At 39.9% G+C, this 22,698-nt stretch overlaps 1 protein-coding gene across 2 annotated transcripts; it reads left to right on the forward strand.

Annotated features, from left to right (window-relative positions):
* The first annotated feature begins 7,057 nt into the window (after nt 1–7,057).
* aimp2 (aminoacyl tRNA synthetase complex interacting multifunctional protein 2) lies at nt 7,058–11,181 on the forward strand. Of its 2 annotated transcripts, none has more exons than XM_053612810.1 (4): nt 7,058–7,314; nt 8,662–8,868; nt 9,072–9,306; nt 10,248–11,181. In XM_053612810.1, the coding sequence occupies exons 1-4, from the start codon at nt 7,189–7,191 to the stop codon at nt 10,631–10,633; spliced, it is 954 nt and encodes a 317-aa protein (XP_053468785.1). In that variant the 5' UTR covers nt 7,058–7,188; the 3' UTR covers nt 10,634–11,181. The 2 variants fall into 2 exon arrangements, with proteins under 2 accessions (XP_053468785.1, XP_053468793.1); XM_053612818.1 differs by having other exon boundaries at nt 7,058–7,203.
* The last annotated feature ends 11,517 nt before the right edge of the window (nt 11,182–22,698 follow it).

Genomic DNA, 22,698 nt, shown 5'->3' on the forward strand with positions numbered 1-22,698 from the left:
CAGCAGGAAAAGGTAACAGATATGGACTGGGAACACAATAAAAAATGTAAAGAGAAAATTAAACACAAAATCTTAGTGATATTTTCACAGTGCAATGCGCATTTGGCCTTAATACATCTTGGCATCTATGAATAGGTAATAATGTTTACCCTCTTGAACCTCTTTAACTGTAGTACAACAAAAATAAGCATGTTACAATTATGTTTAATCTGTTGCAGTCTTTGGACAGTCACTGGGTTCATCACATACACATTAACTCGGAAATGGCACTATATTGTATTGCAGCATATCAGATGCTATTAAAGTGGATGAGATAACAAAATAGTTATAGTACATTGCATTGCCCCAGACAAAACTTTCCACCTCTCACTTACTGTACATTATAAATATTTATGACATCTATAAACTCTACTGTACTCCTGTGACTTTGGTGTATTTAAGTACAGTGAATTAACTTTGATACTGTTACAAAGTATCATATACAACCCCAATTCCAAAAAAGGTCTGGAAAATGCAAAGAAATGAAAAAAAAAAAAATAACCCAAAAAGAGTCCTTTGAAAATTCAATTCACCCTGTAGTATATTGAAAAGATATTATTTGATGTTTTACTTTGTGAATTTAATTTATTTTTGAAAATATACACTCATTTCAAATCTGATGACTGCAACACACTCAAAAAAAAAGTTGGGACAGTTAATGGTTTACCATTGTGTAACATCACTTTCTTTTAATAACAGTTATTAAGCATTTGGGCAGTGAAGACACCAGTTGGTTAAGTTTAGCAAGCAGAATTTTACCCCATTCATCCATTATGCATTTATTCAGTTGTGCAACTGTACAGGGCCTTCGTTGCCTTATTTTTCACTTCATAATGCACCACACATTCTCAGTCAGGGACAGGTCGGGATTGCAGGCAGGCCATGCCACCACCTGCACTCTTTGCTTACGCAACCATCCGCTTGTAATCCAGGCAGAATGTGATTTGGTGTTGTCCTGCTCTAGATGGCAGCATATGTTGCTCCAAAATGTGTACATATCTTTCTGTATTAATGGTGCCCTCACAGATGTGCAAGTACCCATGCCATGGGCACTGACACACCTCCAAACCATGATAAATGCTGGCTTTTGGACCTGACACTAATAACAGCTTGGATGATCCTTTTCCTCTTTGACCCGGAGAACACGATGACTGTTTTGTCCAAAAACTATTTGAAATGCCGACTCATCGGACCATAAAACACAATTCCACTGTGCTATTGTCCATCTCAGATGAGACCGAGCCCAGAGAAGTCGGCAGTGCTTCTGGACGGTGTTGATGTATGGCTTCTGCTTTGCATAGTAAAATCTTAACTTGCATCTGTGGATGCAGCGGCGAATGGTGTTGACCGACAAAGGTTTACCAAAGTATTCCCGAGTCCATGTCAGGATCTCAATTACAGACTCATGACAATTTTTAAGACAGTGACGTCTGAGGGATCGGAGATCACGCACATTTAGAAGTGGTTTTCGGCCTTGCCCTATAAGCACCGAGATTTGTCCGGATTCCTTGAATATTTTAATTATATTGTGCACTTTAGAAGGTGAAATGCCCAAAATCCTACCGATTTGACTTTGGGGATTGTTGTTCTCAAAGTGTTGGATTATTCGCTGATGCACCTGTTGGCAGATTGGCGAGCATCGTCCCATCCTTGCTCTTAAAGGACTAAAGCTTTTTGGAGGCTACTTATATACTATGATTGCCTCACCTGTTTCACATCACCCTCTTATTTCAACTTGTCACATCGCTATTAGTCCTAAATTTCCCCTGTCCCAACTTTTTGGAACGTGTTGCATGCATCAGTTTCAAAATAACCGTTTACCTTCAAAGAACTATGCTGTTGATTAGGTAAAATATCAAATGCCTTGTCTTTATATGTTTTTTGATTAAATACAAGTCAAAGTACATTTACAAATCACTTCTCTTTGTTTTTATTAGCATTTTCCATACTGTCCCAAATTTTTCGGAATTAGGTTTGTAGATAGCTTCAGCAGACACATGCCAAGCACTTACCATTTAACATTCATGCAAATCCCTCAAGGAAGGACGAAGCATGGGGGCTGATCTGAGCACTGATACGGCAGGCTTCTCTGTGGATTATCAATGTGTAATTGAGACCAATCATCAGAGATGAGCTGCAAGCCACTTTTAGTAATAGCCACAAAAGACAGATCCAAAGAAGTTGGCCAACATCTTTTATGCACAGGTGGCAATTAAAAAGTCGGTTCATGGGAGTGGAACAGTGTTTTTGTTGTGACAATGAGCAATGGATGCAAAAAAGCAGACTTTTATCTGTCTGCATGTCTGTTGATCAATAATTAATGCCCCTCGCTTCACTGTCCTTAAAAACTCATACCAAAGTGGGAGGGTCAGGCTCACCTTTCTTAAGTCAGGTCTGAAACGTTAATGGGCACCCCATTCTTCACTGATCTACGTGGACATAGGCCAATTTTCGCATTTGAATGTAGGCTTCCTGTCAGTGATGTGCGAGGAGAACTTTTCCTGAAAAGCCATGGTGTTACTGTTCTGATCTGATTCTGTTTGGGGCCACCCAATCTACTGCAACAGGATGAAGGTTATAAAAATTTTAACTGTGTCAAAGGAACAATGGTACACTGAGATGTGTGTGGCAGGCCTTCATGTATTATGCAGAGCTTAGTTAACCAGCTGCCATTGTTTAATTTCTGTGTAAGGTTACGTTCTGATACTCATGCATTAGGATATAACAAATCACAGCCACAGGAAAGAGGGAATCTAGTTAGTGGTGCAGGTTGTGTAACAAGGTTTGGGATTTAGCATAAATACAAAGATCTACTCCTTTAAAAACAGTGGTAAGTATGTTTTATGAATAGATTATGTTTTTCTGGAGTGTCATTTATATAGGTATATATCTTTTTGTAGAACACTGCATAAATATATCACAGAAATGGTTCAGCATTTGACTATTTGTTTTCAGTTGAGCTAATTTAGCCAATAATTACTAGATCAATAATTACTAAGATTACTAATCACTTTTTTCACAATATGACCTGTTTCACCGATAAGTGTGTAATGATTTACAATAATTTTCTGCAGTTTGTACAATATTGAACCTTTTTCTTACTAGTGCACTTTTTTATCAGCTGGTGATTGATAAGACTATTCAATTTCTAGCTGGGGTTAATTTGTCTGGAAACTGTTAAGATGCTGTTTGTGGAATACTGGTATTGTCAAACACGTCCAAAGAGCTGGCACTCTGTAAGAGCTTGTAAACATCAACACACTGCTCCCTGGTGTATTTCACCAGTGGTCTCTGTCAAGTCTCCAAGACCTGACCGGTGAATTATTAAAGCCTAACAACCTGTTGAAATACCAAACTCAGTTGAGCAGTTTAATTAAATTTCTCCGAATTCAATTCTCTCAGGACATTCAACCTTCGGTTAACAGTGAAAGGATCACAGTTCACAGTGTGACGTATTTCTGTCTCTTTCTTTAACACGGTGAAGTATGCTTCAGTTCCAATAGAACCTATAGAGACAGTGTATAATTTTTAATCACTTCTGCTGCATAGTATATATTTGTAACTACGTATCTATTAACATGTACTATTGCCAACACACACACACACACACACACACACACACACACACACACACACACACACCTGGAAACCTGCCAAATGTCCCCACAAGAATAGAAATATCTGACAGTTTTCAACTTGTGGGGGCATTTGGTCCCCACCAAGATATAAAAACATACCTACACACTAATATACACTAAAAACTCATACACAAGGGGAGTGCCTTTCAACTTAGAAGTAAAACTGCTAACACAGATATCAGCCTGATCAAGCTGACAGAGCAACTAGTGTAACTATCACAACACACACACACGCAGCCAGACCAGTCACACAGGTATTTTTGCAAAGGAATTTTTTAATTAAAGGAAATATCTGACATAAATTTCATGGTTAAATAATACAAAATGATTGTTATTAATAACGACCATGATGACCATGACAGTCAAAACGTACAACACAGAGCAAGATGCTCACATTTTGCAGCTGATTTTAAATGCCAGTGAACGGTTCCATATTATTAAAGTTTAATTGTCTTACCATGCCATCAGAGTATGATGATACTGTATGAACTATCTGACAAAAAAAGGTTACATCTGCTAATGCTATGCTGTAGCTAAATTTCCAAGTACAAGAAAGGTTTAGACAGGATAACACTGACAAAGGTCTCCAGTCTTTAGCCATAATTACACTGAAACATAGCAAGTGTCTGCCCTCTAGTGGACAGCGGCATGCAACAAGATTATTGATTGTTGACTGGCTTACGAGTTTAAAGAAGATTTCTTTTAAAACAGTGAACAGGATGCCATGATAATAACAATGCAAATTAAATGAAAATCAGTCATGTCATTTACACATGGCCTAAACACCACATTAATGTAGGTCTATTAGATTAACATACATATAAAATATAAAAGTACACCAAGTTTCAGTTTGATCAGCCTTACAGTTTCTGAGAAAGAAATTAATCCCTGTCCCTGTCAATGACCCAATCTCTGAAAACATCCTCATAAGCCTCCTCTGAACATAACATTCAAGTTTCATGTAAATCCATGCAATCAGTCATGATTTGTTCAGTAATTTAAGCTCCACTATGCTAGGACTGATTGGCATGTAGTGACAATACTGTTTATAAAACTCAACATCCATCCTTCAATCCATCCATCCAGTTTCTGTACAACTTATCCTACACAGGGTCATGGGGACCATGAACCCCCTGGATGGGGTACAAACTCATCGCAGGGCACAATCGCACACACATTCACACTACTGACGATTTAGAGATGCCAATCTGCCTACAACACATGTCTTTGGACTGGGGGAGGAAACCAGATTACCCAGAGGAAACCCCCGAAGCCCACAGAGAACATGCAAACTCCATGCACACAGGGCGGAGGTGGGAATAAAACCCCCAAACACAGAGGTGCGAGGCAAGTGATCTTATCACTAAACCACAATGCCCCCAGAAAACTCAACATTGAGACTCTACTGAGTATTTCTGACACAACGTATGTAAACATAGTACAAAAATCTTAGGACTTATTTACAAAATGTTTTGCAATATTATGCAAATTATCTTACCTGTGCATGAGTGGGGCTAAATGATGAGAAAGGCAAGTGTTTATGGCCTGATTTAACTAATTAGGTGAAAAAAAGTTCTGTTTCATTCCTCCTAATAGACAGAGGCGGTGCTTAAGCACTAGTGGATTATTGCAGTGCCAGATAGATAGGTAAAGAGTCATGCAGTGAGGTAAACTGAGTTTCAAGAATAATACAGATGTGGCCTTTAAGAATGCGCGTTTTTTCACGTGGTTTCACGCGATTTGTCACGTGTGATCGCGCGGTGCCCTGCAGGTACGCTTCTTAGAATTTAAATTCATTTGTTGTGCTTCACACAATAACCACCAGGTGGCGCATAGAACAACACACAGTACAATAAAAATGGGATGTGTTGTCTAATGGTTCACATACGTTTCTCATCAAAATTATAAGTAGTATTTAAATTAATGTGGACATTGTATGTGGACTAGAATAGCACAGTTGTAAAATGCAGGGTGTAGTATGCTAGCAAGCGGGGTTCGCGCCACAGTCCAGTTGAGTGTGTTTTTTTTAACTGTATAAAGTTCCTCAAGGTAACGTTGAATCTTCTCCTTTCTTGCCAATGGAAACTTTTGTTCTTTTCTTAGGTTAAAAGTTTTATTATTTAAATAACTGGTTTAAAATGAACATAGAAGTCCACACACTATGGAAAAACAGGCCAGTGAATTTACTTCATTCAAATTCGTACATTGATTCTGCGCAATTGAATTGAGTTACATTAACATAATTTGTTTTTTGTACATCAAACATGATTTGATCATATATTTTCAATGATCTGAATAAAATTAAACTTCCCCTGAGCTAAGGATTGAACCCCGGTTGCTGGTGTTCTGCAAGAGCACATTAACACTGCGTTATTCTACCACACAGTTTTCCCATGTTAATTTAAATACTACAGTTATAGTACCTGTACTGCAGAAAGTATACTTCACTTTTTACACGTACAGTACGCGTGACGCAAATTTCATCATCAGCAGTGTACACATGAACTGTACGCGTGCCGCCTGATTTTTCTTTGCACTATCTAGTTATTCCACAAGGTGGCAACAGTGAGCCAGGGCCGTTGATTCTCAAGGTAACCGAAGAAAAAAACAGAAGAAACGGAAACGAGTTCAGGTTAGAAAGTACCCGCATTTGTATAATTCTAGCCTTAAAAAGTATAAGGAGCTGTGTATGGGTGCTAATCGTGGCGAGAGATTGCCCAAGCATTGTTCTTCATGTTGTTGTGATTCTTCTTCGTTCACACCAAAAAACCTGCTTTTACTGCTCTGTACTGACTCTTGTAGGCCAGGAGGGGTAGTGCAAGTTGTCGTAATGCGCATGCGTCGGCCGCCTGTGTATGCATACATGATAAATTGCGTATACTTTGAAAGGTTATGGTTAATGAGAGGCAGGAATTTGGCCAATAGTTGCTGCAAGCCTTTTATAATCGACCAATTGGTGTGCGAGAAGGCGGGGATCACAGAGAGGGGTTAAAGAAATGCAAATATGCACACGATGCTGTATTAGACCATAAGCACATCATAATGAAACTAAAGCCTGAATCCCGGACATTTTCTCAAATTTACATGTTTTTTAAGGTCCGAAAAAGAGGACATGTCTGGAAAAAAAGAGGACATATGGTCACCCTACTGTTAGACAAAGCAGTAGTCGGTCAGTGGGTGAAAACTAACTGCTCGGGTTGCTAGATTGTTTTATCCAACAAACGCGGCTGAAACAGTTGTTGCAAATTCATGAAACATTGAATGAAAACATAATTAGGCTAATGTGGTTACTACTATGTCCAGTCTAATAATACTATTTAAAAACAGATCCTGGCAATAACTCGACTCATCTGTATAGACTTTTACTTTCGGAGGAAGTGACGTCACTCCCACGCGGCCTCTTTCCGCTCGAGCTTTGGTGTTGGACGGGCAGTAGGGAAGGCGACCAAAATCTAAAGTACTAGTTTTCTCTCGGATTGTGTTCGTATTTATTTATCTGGACTCAGACATCATGCCCATGTACCAGGTAAAGCCCACTAGCCAGGGTGACATAAAGATTGATTTGCCAACGTGCATGTACAAGTTACCGAATATCCACGCGCAGCCTGGAAGCAGCTGCGCCGAATATCCGCTGCAGGTAAATCTGTTTATTACGGAGCTGCCAATGCTTTCGGAAAGCTGTTCCATGTGTTTTCATGTGAATATGACAAGCGTTCTGTCGGTGAAGCCAGGTGATTTCCGATACAATGCAAACTAGAGTCAGTGTGCTAGGTAGCAAGTGCCCTTTCGCTTACTAGAACCGGCTGATGCAACTGACGTTAGTTGTGGGCAAATTGTATATTCGAGGTGTTCATCTCTGCGCATCTTTCTGCGCAGGTTTCTTTATTCACGTTGTACATATGATGATCTGAAGAAGGGAAAAAAAACTGTTTAAGTTTAAGCATGTACATAAACAAGGTTCTGACATACCAAAGGGACACCAAATAAATGAATAAAACCGCTGTTGTGTCAGGACAAAGTGTTCAAAAGTGTTCAGTATTATCAAGTATACAGAGCATTGAGCGACAGCACAGAATTGGCTCATTTTGTATCATATATTGTTCCTAGTTCATGGTTTTTATTTCTTTGTTTTTCATTTTGAGTCATGACATATTTGGTTGTGACATTGTTCTATTACATTTTTGCTTTTGGTTTCTTTTTGAATTTACCTAAGTAAAAGTATATGTAAAGATTGAATTTCAAGAATTCTGAGGCAAATTGATTGATTTGCCAGACTTTGGCTTCATACAGTCAGGTCCATAAGTATTTGGGTAGTGCACACCACCACAATGGATTTGAAATGGCGCAGTCAAGATGCGATTGAAGTGTAGACTTTCAGCTTTAACTCAAGGGTTTTTTTTTTTTTACAAAAATATTACATTAACTGTATAGAAGATTACAGCCATTATTACCAGAGTCCCTCCAAGTCATTGGACAAGCCAACATAATCATAAATATTAGGATTATTTTTTAATTATTGGATGCAAATCCTTTGCCTGAAATCTGCAACCTATGGACATCAGCAAATGTTAGTTACAGTTACATTTATATAGAGCTTTTCTAGACATTCAAAGTGCTTTACATAGTATGGGGGGATCTCCTCAACCACCACTAGTGGATGAAACATGAAACTGCTTATCAGTCGATTGTCCAATTACTTTTGAGCCTGTGAAAATGGAGGGACTCTGTAAAAAAAATTACTGTAATTTCTAAATGGTTAATCCAATATTTTTGTTAAACCCCTTGAGTTAAAGCTACATGAAGTCTACACTTCAATCACATGTTGATTGCTTCATTTCAAAACCATTGTGGTGGTGTACAAAGTGTGTACAAAATTACGAAAATTGTGTCACTGCCCAAATACTTATGGGCCTGTACTTTAAACATCTGTTAAATCTTTCATCTTGTCTCTCATTGTCTGTGTATATTTTTGTCACTTGTTTAGAATGGGGAGGTGGATCCTGCCCTTAAAGCTCTGGAGGCTCGCCAGGACGAGATTATGCGCAAGCTCTATGAACTGAAAGCAGCAATCGACGGCCTGGCGAAGACAGTCACTACTCCAGATGCTGACATGGATGTTACCACTCTGTCACAGACCACTACAGTGCCCTCCTTCACGGGCACGGCTGATCTGGACGCTCTTCTCGGCAAGGTGGGCAGGTCTTCTGTAATTTACCTTCTTTAATATATTTGTTTCCTCGTTTACCAAGTAGAATGGACAGTTTGTCTGTCACAGTGATGGAATGTAGCTAAAATTAGCTTCCCCTATCCTGCTTCATTCCACATCACTAACCTGAAAAACAACCTCAAGCCTGGCTAGATGCAATGAAAAAGCTGTCCATTTTCATGTTTTAGGACCTAGGTGCTCTGAGGGACATAGTGATCAATGCCAACCCTGCCAGTCCACCACTCTCCCTGCTGGTGCTTCACGGGCTTCTGTGCCAGAGTTATCGTGTGCTCTCCTCCGTGCATGTGCACTCATCCGTCTCCAGCGTGCCTCCTCAGCTGCTCTCGTGCTTAGGGCCGCGCCATACTGACAGCTATAGCCGCCAACGCTTCCAGTTGGGCTTTACGCTCATATGGAAAGACGGTAAGAGAAAGAACAAGAATGAAATGAAAGTGTTCAAGGTTGTTTTCTTTCTGTAATGCAGTATAATTTGGCAGCAGTACAAGTTTCATTTGGCAGCAGTAAAATTCTTAGTGGAAATAATCTGGTTCACCCAGTCTTTAATTACTCCTGAGAAATATGTTTGGCATCTGAAGTTCAAAAAGTTTTCTCCTTACTCAGCATTCTAAAACATAAAGCAATTATTATAGGCCCTGTAATACACCACCATTTTAATTTCATATACTGTTTTACACACATCAATGTGAATAACCAAATTACTCACCACCCTAACTTTTTTGTGGTTACCTAGTTATGTTAATGGCGCCATTGTGATACGATGGCTATTATGAAATCAAACCCTGATTAGCTGGTGAATAGTGCTGCACAGGGTTAGCATCAGAATCCGGGAATTCCTGATTTTTCTACCTGGATTTTGTACTTGACCAAATGATGACATATTTACAAGTGGGGAAACTACTGCATACAATTTTCAGTTATCATTTATCAGAGATGTTTTTGAATATCTGTTTGATAATAATACAATCAGCATTGTATAAATGCCTTGGTAGGTTATAATGAGGTCATGCTCTAAGCAGTTGTAAAAACAAGGTCCACTCATGAAAAATATATATATTTAATGTGTTTTAGTTGTTTTAGAACTGCAAAGGTTACTATTTTCTTTTTAACATAGAAAAAACTCTTTACTTCATTTATCTGTGCTGTCTTCCTAAAAGCACCTGAATAGAGTGAAGTGTTTACTAGTTCTCCATTTGATCATCATTTATGATGAACACTTGAATGCAGCATTTTAAAAATCCTGACGAATACAGAAAAAAATAATAAAACAATAGCTTACCTGTTCATCATCTTTCAGTGTTATTGTGCAGCATTTATGTTGATCTGTGATCCCACTTTCCATCCAGTGCCAAAAGTGCAGATGAAGTTCAGCACGCAGAGTATGTGCCCCATCGAGGGTGAGGCCAACGTGGCACGCTTCCTCTTTCGGCTGCTGGGCTCTGAGCCGAAGGACCCGATTGTTGCCACACAGTTGGACAGCTGGGTGGACACGGCCTTTTTCCAGCTGGCAGAGGGGGGCAGTAAGGAGCGTGCGGCTGTGCTGCGTTCACTCAACAGCACTCTGGGCCGTTCGATATGGCTGCTGGGCCATGAGCCTTCATTGGCTGACATCGCATGCGCGTGCTGCATCCTTCAAGACGGCAAGGCCTTGTCCACTCCTGCCAACGTGCAGCGCTGGCTCCAGGCGTGCAGGAACCTTGAGCACTTCCACTGCATCACCCCTTTGCTGTAGTGAATGAGTCTCCTAAAATGGGTTAAGATAAAGATAAAGACGAGTCATTTATAAAAGGTGTAAGTAAAATGAATAAGAAGGGATGTCATATTATTCTGCACAGAATTTCAGATGAGCTAAAGGGGCCTTGGTGATGGTGATAGTTCTCAGATCTACCCAGTTATTACCTTTAGCTGTAACTCACCTCAGGGCAGGTGGGCTTCAAAAGAAAGCCTGTTCATACACAGTTCTATATGAATATTTAGGTATTCTGATCATTATAATGTTAAACTGTCTATAATTCAACCCACACCACTGTCATATTAATAGTGCTCTTAGAGCAAAGATCTGGCATTTAAAATAGTGGATTCTGGGTATGAATGCTGTCTCCTTCCACATCGTGCCTAACATAATACTGTAGTGTATGTACTATGTTAATGCTGAATATTGTGTTGATGAGAAGTTAAGATGTGAAGCAGAGGACCTACTGGAAGTGTATGAGACATATGGCAGATACTTTGTAATGTCTTTTTCTTAAAGCCTATTAAAAATTTTCATGTTGGGTCAAACAGTATGCAATCTTGTTTGTCTGCTAAGGAATGTGCAGTTTTCATTCAGACAGCTTGCAACATATGTGCTGAGCCAGTAGATGGCATAGTAGTTCTTCTGGCTCTGATGCCAATGTAATTTCTCATGCTTATATCTTCAGAATTTTTCAAATCCCAGAAGCATCATAGCAATAAGATCATCGTTAAATGGTAGAGTGAGCATCAGGCTGAACGCTCTTTATGATGTCCTTAGGGAACTGGAGCTAGACTTGCTACTGGTGTTTGTTGAAGCATATACTGTATGTTTTGTTCATGGGCATCTAATCTATTTTTATAAACTTTTTCCTTGATATGAAATTAACTAGAGCCATATTATTTCCATATTATTTTGAAACCACCTTTAAAAATACGGAAAAAAGCAGAATGCCTTGCATTCAATATAAATAGAGTGCCTTCTAAAATTATTGACATCCTTCATAAATGTGAGCAAATATGACTATAAAATAAACATCACATAACATTTCAAAATATCCAAACAAGATGCTCATTAGAACTACCTTTTAAATACTAGTGTTTTCTATGGGGTTCAAGTCAGGTGACTGTGATGGCCCTGTAAAATTTTCCAGGACTTCTTCTGCAACCAAACCTTGGTGGGAGTTGAGGTATGCTTGGGATCATTGTCCTGCTGAACGGTCCAGTGACATCCAAGCTTCAGCTTCCTCACAGATGGCATGACGTTTTCTCAGGATTTCCTGATACTTCAATGAATCCATCTTGCCTTCCACACGCTGCAGGTTTGCAGTGCCAGAGGATGCAAGGCAGCCCCAGAGCATCACCGAGCCTCCACCATGCTTGACGGTGGACAGAGTGTTCTTTCCTCATTCTTCTTTCTCCGGACATACCGCTGATCCATCATGCAGAAAAGTTCCAGTTTTGTTTCATCGCTCCACAGAACAGAATCCCAAAACTTCTGTAGCTTATTTATACGATTTTGAGCTGACTTTTCTTGTGCTTTTGGGTCAGTAGTGTGTACATCTTGGAGTTCTGGCATGGAAACCTTCTGCATTTAGTATGCGCCATACTGTGCTCACTGAAACCTCAGTGCCGGTTGCCACCAAGTCTTGCTGCAGGTCTTTTGTAGTCACTCAAGCGTTTTTCACAACCTGCCTTCTCAGAAATCTGGTTGCAACCGTTGACAGCTTTCTTGTTCTGCCCCATCCAGGTATTTCAGGAATCTTCTGCCCCTAGCCAGTTCAGGTGGTTGTCAACTGTTAAATGCAACTTTCGTTGCAGCAAGTTGCTTGGAAGCACTGCAAGCAATAAGCTGTTCCTGAGAGCAGTGCACAAAATGCAGAGTCTGAACATCACCAACTGTCATCAGAACTACAGCTGACATATGGATCTGTTGTGGACAGATAACAAAAAAAAAAAAATTGTCAGGCTACCATCAACATGTTTGGTGACAAAAGGGAACTGCATACAAGAAAAAGCTCCAAATATTCACTGTAATATATAGTGGAGGACATTTTTGTGGCTGGTTGTGATTGATGGCAAATGGCGCACTTATATAACACTTTTATCCAAAGTGCATTACACTGTCTCATTTACCCATTCACACACACCAATGGTAGCAGAGCTGCCATGCAAGCTGCTAACTTCCCATCGGGAGCAACTTGGGGTTCAGTGTCTTGCCCAAGGACACTTCAGCATGTGGAGTCACGTGGGCCGGGAATTGAACCTCCAACCCTACGATTAGTGGACAACCCGCTCTACCACCTGAGCCGCAGCCGCCCAGCATCATGAATTTTGCTAAGTTCCAGTCTAAAATCTGGTTGCCTCTTCCAGGAGGTTCAGACTTGGCCATATATAGGACTTTCAGTAAAATGAGCCAAACATACTTCCAATTCAATGCAGAACTGGTTAAAGAATCACAAAATCAATGTTTTCCACTGGCCATCTCCGTCTCCAGATTTGAACCTTGTTGAAAACCTGTGTTCTGAATTGAAGAAGGAAGTCTACATGCACAAACCCAAGAATATAAAGTAGCTTAAAATGTTTTTCATGGAGAAGTGGACCAAGATCCTGCCACAAGTGACTCAAACATTGTTAGATATTATAGGAAGAGACTCAGTACTGTCTCTCCAAGGCAGGATCACAAAATATGAATTGTAAGGGTGCTGATCATTTTAAAAACCAGTATTTTGTAGAAAATAAAATTGCAGTAATTAACGTAGGATTTTTGTGTGTTTGAAGGAAGAGCACTTTAAAATAAAACAATGTTCATTTATTTTTTTTTTAGCTCAAAATATCACTTATTACATGTTATTCTTGTTATAGATTAATGTTTGCTAATTTTCATGAAGGTTGCCAATACTTCTAGTGGACACTGTACTTGATACTATACTTAATGATACTTCATAGTACTGATAGTATCAAGTGAGCTAGTGATCGTTACATAAGCTATACATTATACCGTATAAAATAAAATATATGAATCACTATAAAATATGTACTGTATGATCACCCCAAGATTTAAAAAAAAAAAAAAAAAAAAAGAGTTATGTATTGAAATAATGGCCTTGAGATGGTAAGTAAGAGTTTAAATATATTTTCTTTTAAATAATTGCATGCAACAACAAAAAAGAATGGTCTTGTTTTGTTTTAAAATTGGATAGGGTTTAAATGATCATTAGGCTAAATACAGTCCATCCAATCTGGCAGTGTTTGTCTTTACTAGTTCAAAACCACTGGACAAGATAATCACCCATTCGTGAACATATTGCAGAGCATAATTTAGAAAACATCAGCCCCCTAAACTCCTAACTTTTTATTCACTATGTACAATGAATTATTCAGTAACTACAGTCAAACTAAAAGCAGAGGTATGTAGTTAAGAGAGTGAGGAATGTACTGTAAGTATGCATTTGATAGCAGGTCCTGCACTCTTTGAAACAGAAAGTTAAATCCAGAGCCCTTAAGAGCAAATCTTTTTTCCTGTTGTAATGCCCGCTTGGTCAAACAACTTTCATCTTTTGTTAAGTAGGTCAACATCAGAAATTTTCTTTCTCATTTATTTGCCAGTGTGCCCTACGAAGGCTTGGCACCCCATCCAGGGTGTCTCCCACACTGTGCCCTGAGTTCCCTGGGATAGGCTCCAGGCTCCTCCTCGACTCTGTGTAGGATAAGTGGTATGGACAAAGGATGGATGGATTTATTTGCCAATTTATTTGCCAGTAGAAGTGCATTTTAGTTTTATTTCCAGAGTTCAAATACTTGATGGTCAAAATGGCTGAGTCCTTCAGTTTGTTCTTCTAAAGGAACCAATAATGCTTCTGTGTAGCACCATCAACAGAGTGTTTCCTTTTCAGGAAGCTAAGAGGCAATAACAAACAAACAAAAAAAATATGTGACCTTTTGTTTTTGAAGACCGTCTGAGTTTCATTTAGTCGTAGCATCCTTGAGTTGCAGGATTTCTTATTCAGCAGCTTATTATTAAGATTATGGGGGAAAAAAAAATACAAAACCAATATCTGCCTGTAAGAGTGGGCCTGCCTGTTATTTTAAAAACATAATATTCTGATCAGTGAATAGAAAAACTACAGTATCTCAGTCAGAATACGTATTTCATATATATATATATATATATTTTTATATGTAAGTACGCACAGTGAGAATGGAATGGACAATTTGTACAGCCAAATTTTTTCTACAGCCACATTTCAACAAGTATGAAGTGCTTCATCTAATACATGTCTCAGTGAATAAAGGACATAGCGCTGACCTTTGAGTCCAGCATGCTAAGTGATGCAGTATCTTATCTCCCTACCTTGTAAAATACTAATTGGTGTTAATTTGTTATTTCAAATGATTTGTTTTACACCCCGCCTGTGTTGCCACCACAGCTGGAAGCTCTGCAACATGTTCTAGTTTCACTTGCACACCATAAATTAACACAGTCAAGAAGACATGGAAAAATTTCTAGATGAAATTGCACCATTGTATTTTAATAAACACTGTTTATAAGCTTATTATTATTATTATTATTATTGTTATTGTTGTTGTTGTTGTTGTTGTTGTTATGAATTGAATAAACATAATCCCGATAAAAGCCTGCAAAGCTCTGAAATGCTCTTTAAATTCCATTTACAGTGTATGTGATGTGCAGATCATATATGTGACAGATCATATAAAATAAACAGAAAACCCAGTAACATTACATCCAAGGAAATAAAGGAATAGATTAAATGAATAGATTAAACATTTCTAAACAAAACGTAACTCCAATCTTTCACTGCCACTCAAGCCATTCTCTAAAATGGAGCACAGAGCCAAAGGTAAAATGTCTGACAATCACTTGTTCCCCTTCATCAGTGTGTTCCTGTCTAAATCCCCAGTCAGTGAATGTGTGTGGGGAGTGAAAGTGTTGCACTGCTCTCCCAGTCACACATCCTCCATTGATCCGCTGAGCTAAACACAGCCTCCGCAACAACCAGCATGCAGAGGCTCAGCTGGAGACACGGTGTACATTTAACATTCGTTAGTCTCTGAACAAATGCAGTTCTGTCAAATCTTGAAATGCGTCATACGTCAAACGAAAAATCAGCCATCAGACATGATGTCTTTCCTCACTTTTCACTCCACAATCTTAAATATAAGAACTGAGACGTGAAGAGTGGTTGATAAGTGATGTTTGAGGAACGATGGCTGAGCCAGCCCAGACCTTTTAGGAGCGTTATCTAAGACTGACTCACCTAGCTGCAGTTGATTGCAAACATTTTCATCCCCCATGATTTTCTGAATGGGAAATGGATAATATGCCTTTATTTATTTGTTTATTTACAAATCTGCAAGATATCTTAAGCAAATATGCTTATTTTAAATGTCAGTAACACAGTAGGGAAACGATAAAAATGTAAAATTGCTGTGAAGAACAACATTTCATAGCAACTACGTAAATAGTGGAAATAACACTCAGGTCATGCCTCCTAAAACCATTGGTATTTCAGTCTGTCAGGTTCACCTAGGCTATAATTTGTTCAACATTATTTCTTTGGATCATACCAAATTGCTTTTGAATTCTTGAATCTGATTGGTCAGAAAGTGGTGATTAATTTGCTGTAGCAGAAACACTCCTTCTAATATTGCTTCTACAGTAACTATTCAGTCACAGGGACTTGTTTGGCAGATGTGCCACATAAACACATTAAATAAATGATGCTTTATCTAACAGTTTTCTGTGAAGACACGTTTATTTAACATTTATGAAAGGATTCTCCAGTGTCAATGCTTTTTTACAAGCAGAGGTGTAACTTTAAAAAAAAGTCTTCAGGACAGAGGAGTTTTGCGGTTTATCGCTGCTAACTTGCTTGTAACTATAAAACTTTTTTTTTTAAACTACAAAAACCTGTTGTATTAAATAAATCTTGTAATGTAATCAAAATTTGATTTAGTGTAAGAGGAATGAAATACTTTTGGATGTGATGTTGTAGGAAAATAAGCAACCTCTGGGTGGTAACAGTAACTCTGATTCATCCCACCACCCTATTGGTAGTTTCCAAATCAGGCAGTGGTATCTCAGTGGTTAAGGCTCTGGGTTACTGATCAGAAGGTTGGGGTTCAATCAGCACCAGCACTACCAAGCTGCTGCTTGAGCGAGGCCCTTAACTGCATATGCTCCAAGGGTGCTGTATCATGGTTGACCCTGTGCTTTGACCCCAGCTCCCTAACAAGCTGGGAATTTCATTGTGCTGTAAAGTATATGTGACAAAATAGGCTTCAACCAAAATCCCATAATGTAGCACGACATGATGTCAATTCCCAAGCCCAGTTGAAAGTTATAGCTGGTACAACACAGACTCAAAGCAGGACGCAAGTGCAGGTTAATAAAGTGTAGTTTATTAAGTAAGCAGACAAAACCAAATCGTAAAGCAAACTCGTGGTCAAAAACAGTCCAGGGTCGAGCGATCAGCAAACAAGATATCAAAGGCAAAACAGTTATCCAAAACGTGAGCAAAGGCAAAGATCAAAACCAGGAAAAGAGCAAAATAAACGACTTGGTAATGACAGAACACAAAGGAAACTGAGCAATTACTTTGCAGTGAGGCTGAAAAAGAATGAGGCTGATATAGGTGAACAGTGATGAGTGAGTGATGAGTGAATGAGAGAACAGGTGCAGACAGTCATGTGATGTGGTCAGGTGATTTGCATTGTCTGATGCGAATCGTAGTCACTAGTCCCTTTTCTGGTATTTACATCACAGAATCCCCCCCCCCCTTTAATGTGTGGCTCCCGAAGCACGTGATAAGTTTAGGACAGGGTCCTGTACACCCAGACCAGATGTCCCTAAGGATTTCCAAGTTCAACTGAGTTTCATTCCTCGCAGGGCCAGAAAGAGGACGCTAGACATGTTCTCTGGGATACAGATGTGGGGTCTCTTCCGTACCACAGAGCGATGATGCAAAATCCCCGGCCTGGCTTGGGCGTGGAGCGACGACTACCGCACAGCCAGCAGGGGGAACAAAATTCAAGGCGGAGCCTGAGGGGGAAGCGACGTTAACCATGGAGCTAGAGGGGGGTGCGACTCTCTCCGCGAGTTCACATGGGAAGCGAAGTTCTCCGCAAGGCCAGAGGGGGAAGCGATGCTCTTTGCAAAACATGAGGGGGGAGCAATATCCAATGTCCTCTGGTATCCTAAGCTGAACAGGGGGGCTGAGTGGCATCCTCAGTCAAGCAGGGAGGCTGAGCTATGTTCTCAGTTGAATTGGCCTGCTGAGCGAGATCCGCAGTAGAGGAAGGAGGATGGGTAAAGATCTTACGCATGGCTTGGGAGGCCGTCTCATCGGCATCAGACAGGAACTTGGTGTGAGAGGTCGTTTTGTTGACCTCCGGCTGGAGCTCGGCAGGGTAGACCCCCTCGTTGGTCTCAGGCTGGAGTCTGGAGATGAGGATGCTTCACTGACCTCCAGCTGGAGCTCGGCAGAGGAGACCACCTCCTGGGTCTCAGGCTGGAGCTCTGGACATGAGGTCGCCACTTTGACCTCCAGCTCGAGCTCAGCAGAGGAGAACACCTTGTGGGTCTCAGGCTGGAGCTCTGGAGATGAGGTTGCCTCATTGAGCTCCGGCTGGAGCTCGGCAGAGGAGACCACCTCGTGGGTCTCAGGCTGGAGTTGGGCTGTGGAAGCTGCCCTATCTGCCTGTCTACAGGTATGTCCGACAGGCTGGCCCTCACCAAAAAATTTTTATTAATAGTCCAATAATCTGGGCTACGCTGCTAACGCCGCTGGATCTCGTGGTAATCATGAGCTACTCCCAGTGGCGGGTTGGGCCAGTGAACTGGGATAACATGAACCCCAGCCACTGCTTCTCTTCAGGCTTGGGGTCCACCCCAGCACTGTAGGAGATAACTTTCCAGAAAAACAGAAAATCGATCATATGGTTCAGGGGGAATCAAAAAGGTCCACTGAGGAAAAAGGATGGAGTTAAGTGCCGGCATGGTTATCTTGGCATGACATTCCTTTTGCTCTCCTGCTGCATCCATAGTGAGGCAAAGTAATCTCGAAGCAGGATGTAAATGCAGGTGAGCATGTAGTTTATTAAATAAGCAGACAAATCCAAATCATAAAGCAAATGAAACAGTGCTCAAAAACAGTCCAGGGTCAAGCGATCAGCAAACAGGGTATCAAAGGCAAAACAGTTATCCAAAACGGGAGCGAAGGCAAAGATCAAAACCAGAACACAAAAGAAACTGAACAATTACTTTTCAGTGAGGCTTCTTCTTCTTTTATTTTAATGTAGGACTGGTGTCATGAGCACATGCCGCCACCTACTGTTCAGTTTAATGCATCGTATTCCATGCCTTTCTCTTAATCCCTTAAAAAATTAACTTGTTTACCCTAAGTCTAGATCCATCAGGACCTAGCTGTCAGCTGGTGCTGCGTGTTCAGCTCCTCCAGCTAACACACTGAGTCCCTCTGGATCCAGACTGATGCATTACAACCCAGATCTGTTCTTTTAATATATTTAAATTCTATCACTCAAACCTATATATACTCAAAACCCTATATCCTATCCTATCCTATCTCTATTAACCACTATTCCTAATAGATTCTCCAACTCCCTATTTTTATGTCCATTACTGTTTAAATATTGTATTAATACCCTTCTCTCCTGTATATACCTCCTACAATCAAATATGACATGCTCTACAGTTTCTTTTTCTCTACAATATTTGCATAAATCATTTCTTTGGATTCCTATTAAAGCCAATGAAGAGTTCAATCCTGTATGACAAAGCCTTAATCTAGTTATTATAAACTCTTCCTTCCGGTTTTTATTTTATACAAATGTCTTCCCTTCTTGCCCTTATCCCATATTTCTTGCCACTCTTACTTAATATTTTTCTTAATAATAGATTTTATTTCCCCCTTACCTAGAGGTACTCTAATATCCTTTTCATTTATTTTTAAAGCCTTCTTCACTAACTCATCAGCAGCTTCATTTCCATGAATCCCTTTATGTGCTGGTATCCAACAGAATCTGACTGTCCCACTTTTCATTTGAATACGATACAAGCGCATGAGTATTTCATTCATCAAATCTTCTTTGGATGATCTTTGGGTAGCTAATGATGTTAATACTGATGCTGAATCAGAACATATAACTACTCTGTCAGGTCTTATTTCCTCTACCCATGTTAAACCTATTATGACGGCAGTTATCTCTACAGAATATATGGAAAAATTAGCTGTTAGTCTTTTTGACATTTCTACACTTAATACTGGAATATACACTCCTATTCTTGTAATCCCTATGGTTGGATCTTTTGATCCATCTGTATATATTTGTAGACTTTCATAAAATTTTCCCTGAACATTCTTTTTTACATTAGATGTTATCATGCCCATTTCCTCCCAATCCCTTATCTTTTCTAATATCTCCAGATCAATTTCAACCTCAGGAAAAGTCCATGCCAGTACCTCTCCCCATACAGGCGACATATTACACACAGTCTCTGCAATCTGATATTTTTCTGTTAAGAGGCTTATGCTCCATCCAAATCCCATTTCTTTTTTTGTTTACATATTCCCAGCAATTACTTAATACATCAATAGCAATGTGTTTTCCAACATAACTCTTCATATATTTCCAGTATATCAGAAATAATTTTACTGTACGCACACAGTGAGGCTGACCCAGAATGAGGCTTATATATACTTGCATACTTATATAGGTGAACACTGATGAGGGAGTGATTGAGAACAGGTGCAGACAGTCATGTGACATGGTCAGGTACAGTGTACACAGTCCTCTGCTGTTAAACTATATACAATCCATCTATGTTCACGTATTAATGAATACGTGAATGCATCATTTGAGTTCTGGCTAATGAATGATCACTTTAGTTCAGTGTTGCTATGTTGGGGTGAACAGAGAAGTAAACAAACACCTGGTTGGCAATGTAGTGTTGCTCATTGGGTTGATTAGTAAAATAATCCACCTCTAAATAAAGCTTCACTCCCAGGAGAGAGGAAGTGAGTGGCTTCTCTTTAAGCTGAGCAAAAACAGACTAACAGACTGATTCATTAGCTTGATACAGGCCTATATTCAGTAAACAAAGGAATATTAATGCTTCCACATGAGGATCGGCTTAATTGTGCTCAGAAGATCAGCACCAGGGCATCACATCTCACAGAGAGATTTAGCCTACTCAGTCAAACATAGTCACACAGCAATTTTTTATAATAATCAATTCAGCGCTATTTCACTGTTGATATCCACCATGGATTTATGGGTAGCTTGGTATGTGAGTGGGTGGGACTGTATGTTCACCTGTTCATGAAATGTGTCATTGTTATTAAAATTAAAATCACATAATTTCATATAGCCTACAGTTGAAAGCAGTAGGATGAGGTCATGTAACTTGGACCACTTTAAACCAAATCTACTAGAACTCTTTTACTGACAAGAGTATTCTCTATTATTCTATGTTAAAAAATATTGAATTAAAAATTAAGAAGCTTGTCCTGCCTGTGATCGGGTAAAAATGGGCCAGTGACAAATACATTCATTACTTCAGTTTTGAAAGGTGTGATGGATTCTGTCACAAGTAACAGCACAATAAAATATGCTGCTTGTATTGCATTATTGTACCTTTAAATAACTTATTAAAGCTGCAATAATTAGAGTAAAGCTTAGAATGTACCTCTGTTGTCCCTAAAGTTCAGTTATGCACCAATCAGTCATAACATTAAAACCACTGACAGGTGATGTGAATAATATTGGTTATCTCATTACAGTGGCACCTGTCAAGGGATGGGATATATTAGATAGCAAATGAACAATCAGTTCTCAAAGTTGATGTGTTGGAAACAGGAAAAATGGGCAAGCATTAGGATCTGAACAACTTTGACAAGGGCCAAATTGTGATGGCTATACGATTGGGTCAGAGCATCTCCAAAACAGCAGTTCTTGGGAGTTCCTGGTATACAGTGGTTAGTACCTACCAAAAGTGATCCAGGGAAGGCTCACTGATGTGCGTGGGGAGCAAAGGCTAGCCCGTCTGGTCCGAACCCACAGAAGAGATACTGTAGCACAAATTACTGAAAAAGTTAATGTTGCCTATAATAGAAAGGTGTTAGAACACACAGTGCATTGCAGCTTGCTGCATATGGGGCTACGTACCAACAGACCAGTCAGACTGCCCATACTGACCCCTGTCCTCCACCGAAAGCACCTACAATGGACATCCTGAGCATCAGAACTGAACCATGGAGTAGCGGAAGAAGGTGGCCTGGTCTGATGAATCATATTTTCTTTTACATCATGTGGACAGCTGGGTGCATATGCATCACTTACTGGGGAAGAGATGGCACCAGAATGCACTATAGGAAGAAGGCAAGCTGGCAGAGGAAGTGTGATGCTCTGGGCTGTTCTGCTAGGAAACCTTGGGTCCTGGCATTCATGAAAATATTACTTTGACATGTACCACCTACCTAAACATTGTTGCAGACCAAGTACACCCCTTCATGGCAGTGGTATTCCCTAATGTCAGCGGCCTCTTCCAGCAGGATAATGCGCCCTGTCACACTGCAAAAATTGTTCAGAAATGCTTTGAGGAACATGACAAAGCATTCAAGGTGTTGACTTGGCCTCCAATTTCCAACAGATCTCAATCCCAATCAAGCATCTGTGGGATGTACTGGACAAACAAGTCCGATCCATGTTGGCCCCACCTCGCAACTTACAGGACTTAAAGGATCTGCTGCTAACGTCTTGGTGCCAGATACCACGGCACAACGTCAGAGGTCTTGTGGAGTCCATGCCTCGATGGATCAGAGCTGTTTTGGTGGCACAAGGGAGACCTACACAATGTTAGGCAGCTGGTTTTAATGTTATGGCTGATCATTGTATATAAAGATACTAAAGGCACAAATGATATACACCTTACGGTACCAGACCAGCGAGATACCTTTATTCCTGAGCGTGTATGAAGCTACAACCATAACTTTTCCTTAGTTCACCCTATAGCAGATTTTATAA

The sequence above is a fragment of the Ictalurus furcatus genome, chromosome 2 (assembly GCF_023375685.1).
Source record: "Ictalurus furcatus strain D&B chromosome 2, Billie_1.0, whole genome shotgun sequence".
NCBI lineage: Eukaryota > Metazoa > Chordata > Actinopteri > Siluriformes > Ictaluridae > Ictalurus > Ictalurus furcatus.

What these genes read in the sequence shown, in the direction of transcription:
- aimp2 (XM_053612810.1), top strand. Translation starts at nt 7,189, where the DNA reads ATGCCCATGTACCAGGTAAAGCCCACTAGCCAGGGTGACATAAAGATT. An exon ending in GCGCCGAATATCCGCTGCAG is followed by an intron (nt 7,315 to 8,661) that starts GTAAATCTGTTT and finishes TCACTTGTTTAG; the next exon opens with AATGGGGAGGTGGATCCTGC. An exon ending in TGGACGCTCTTCTCGGCAAG is followed by an intron (nt 8,869 to 9,071) that starts GTGGGCAGGTCT and finishes TTCATGTTTTAG; the next exon opens with GACCTAGGTGCTCTGAGGGA.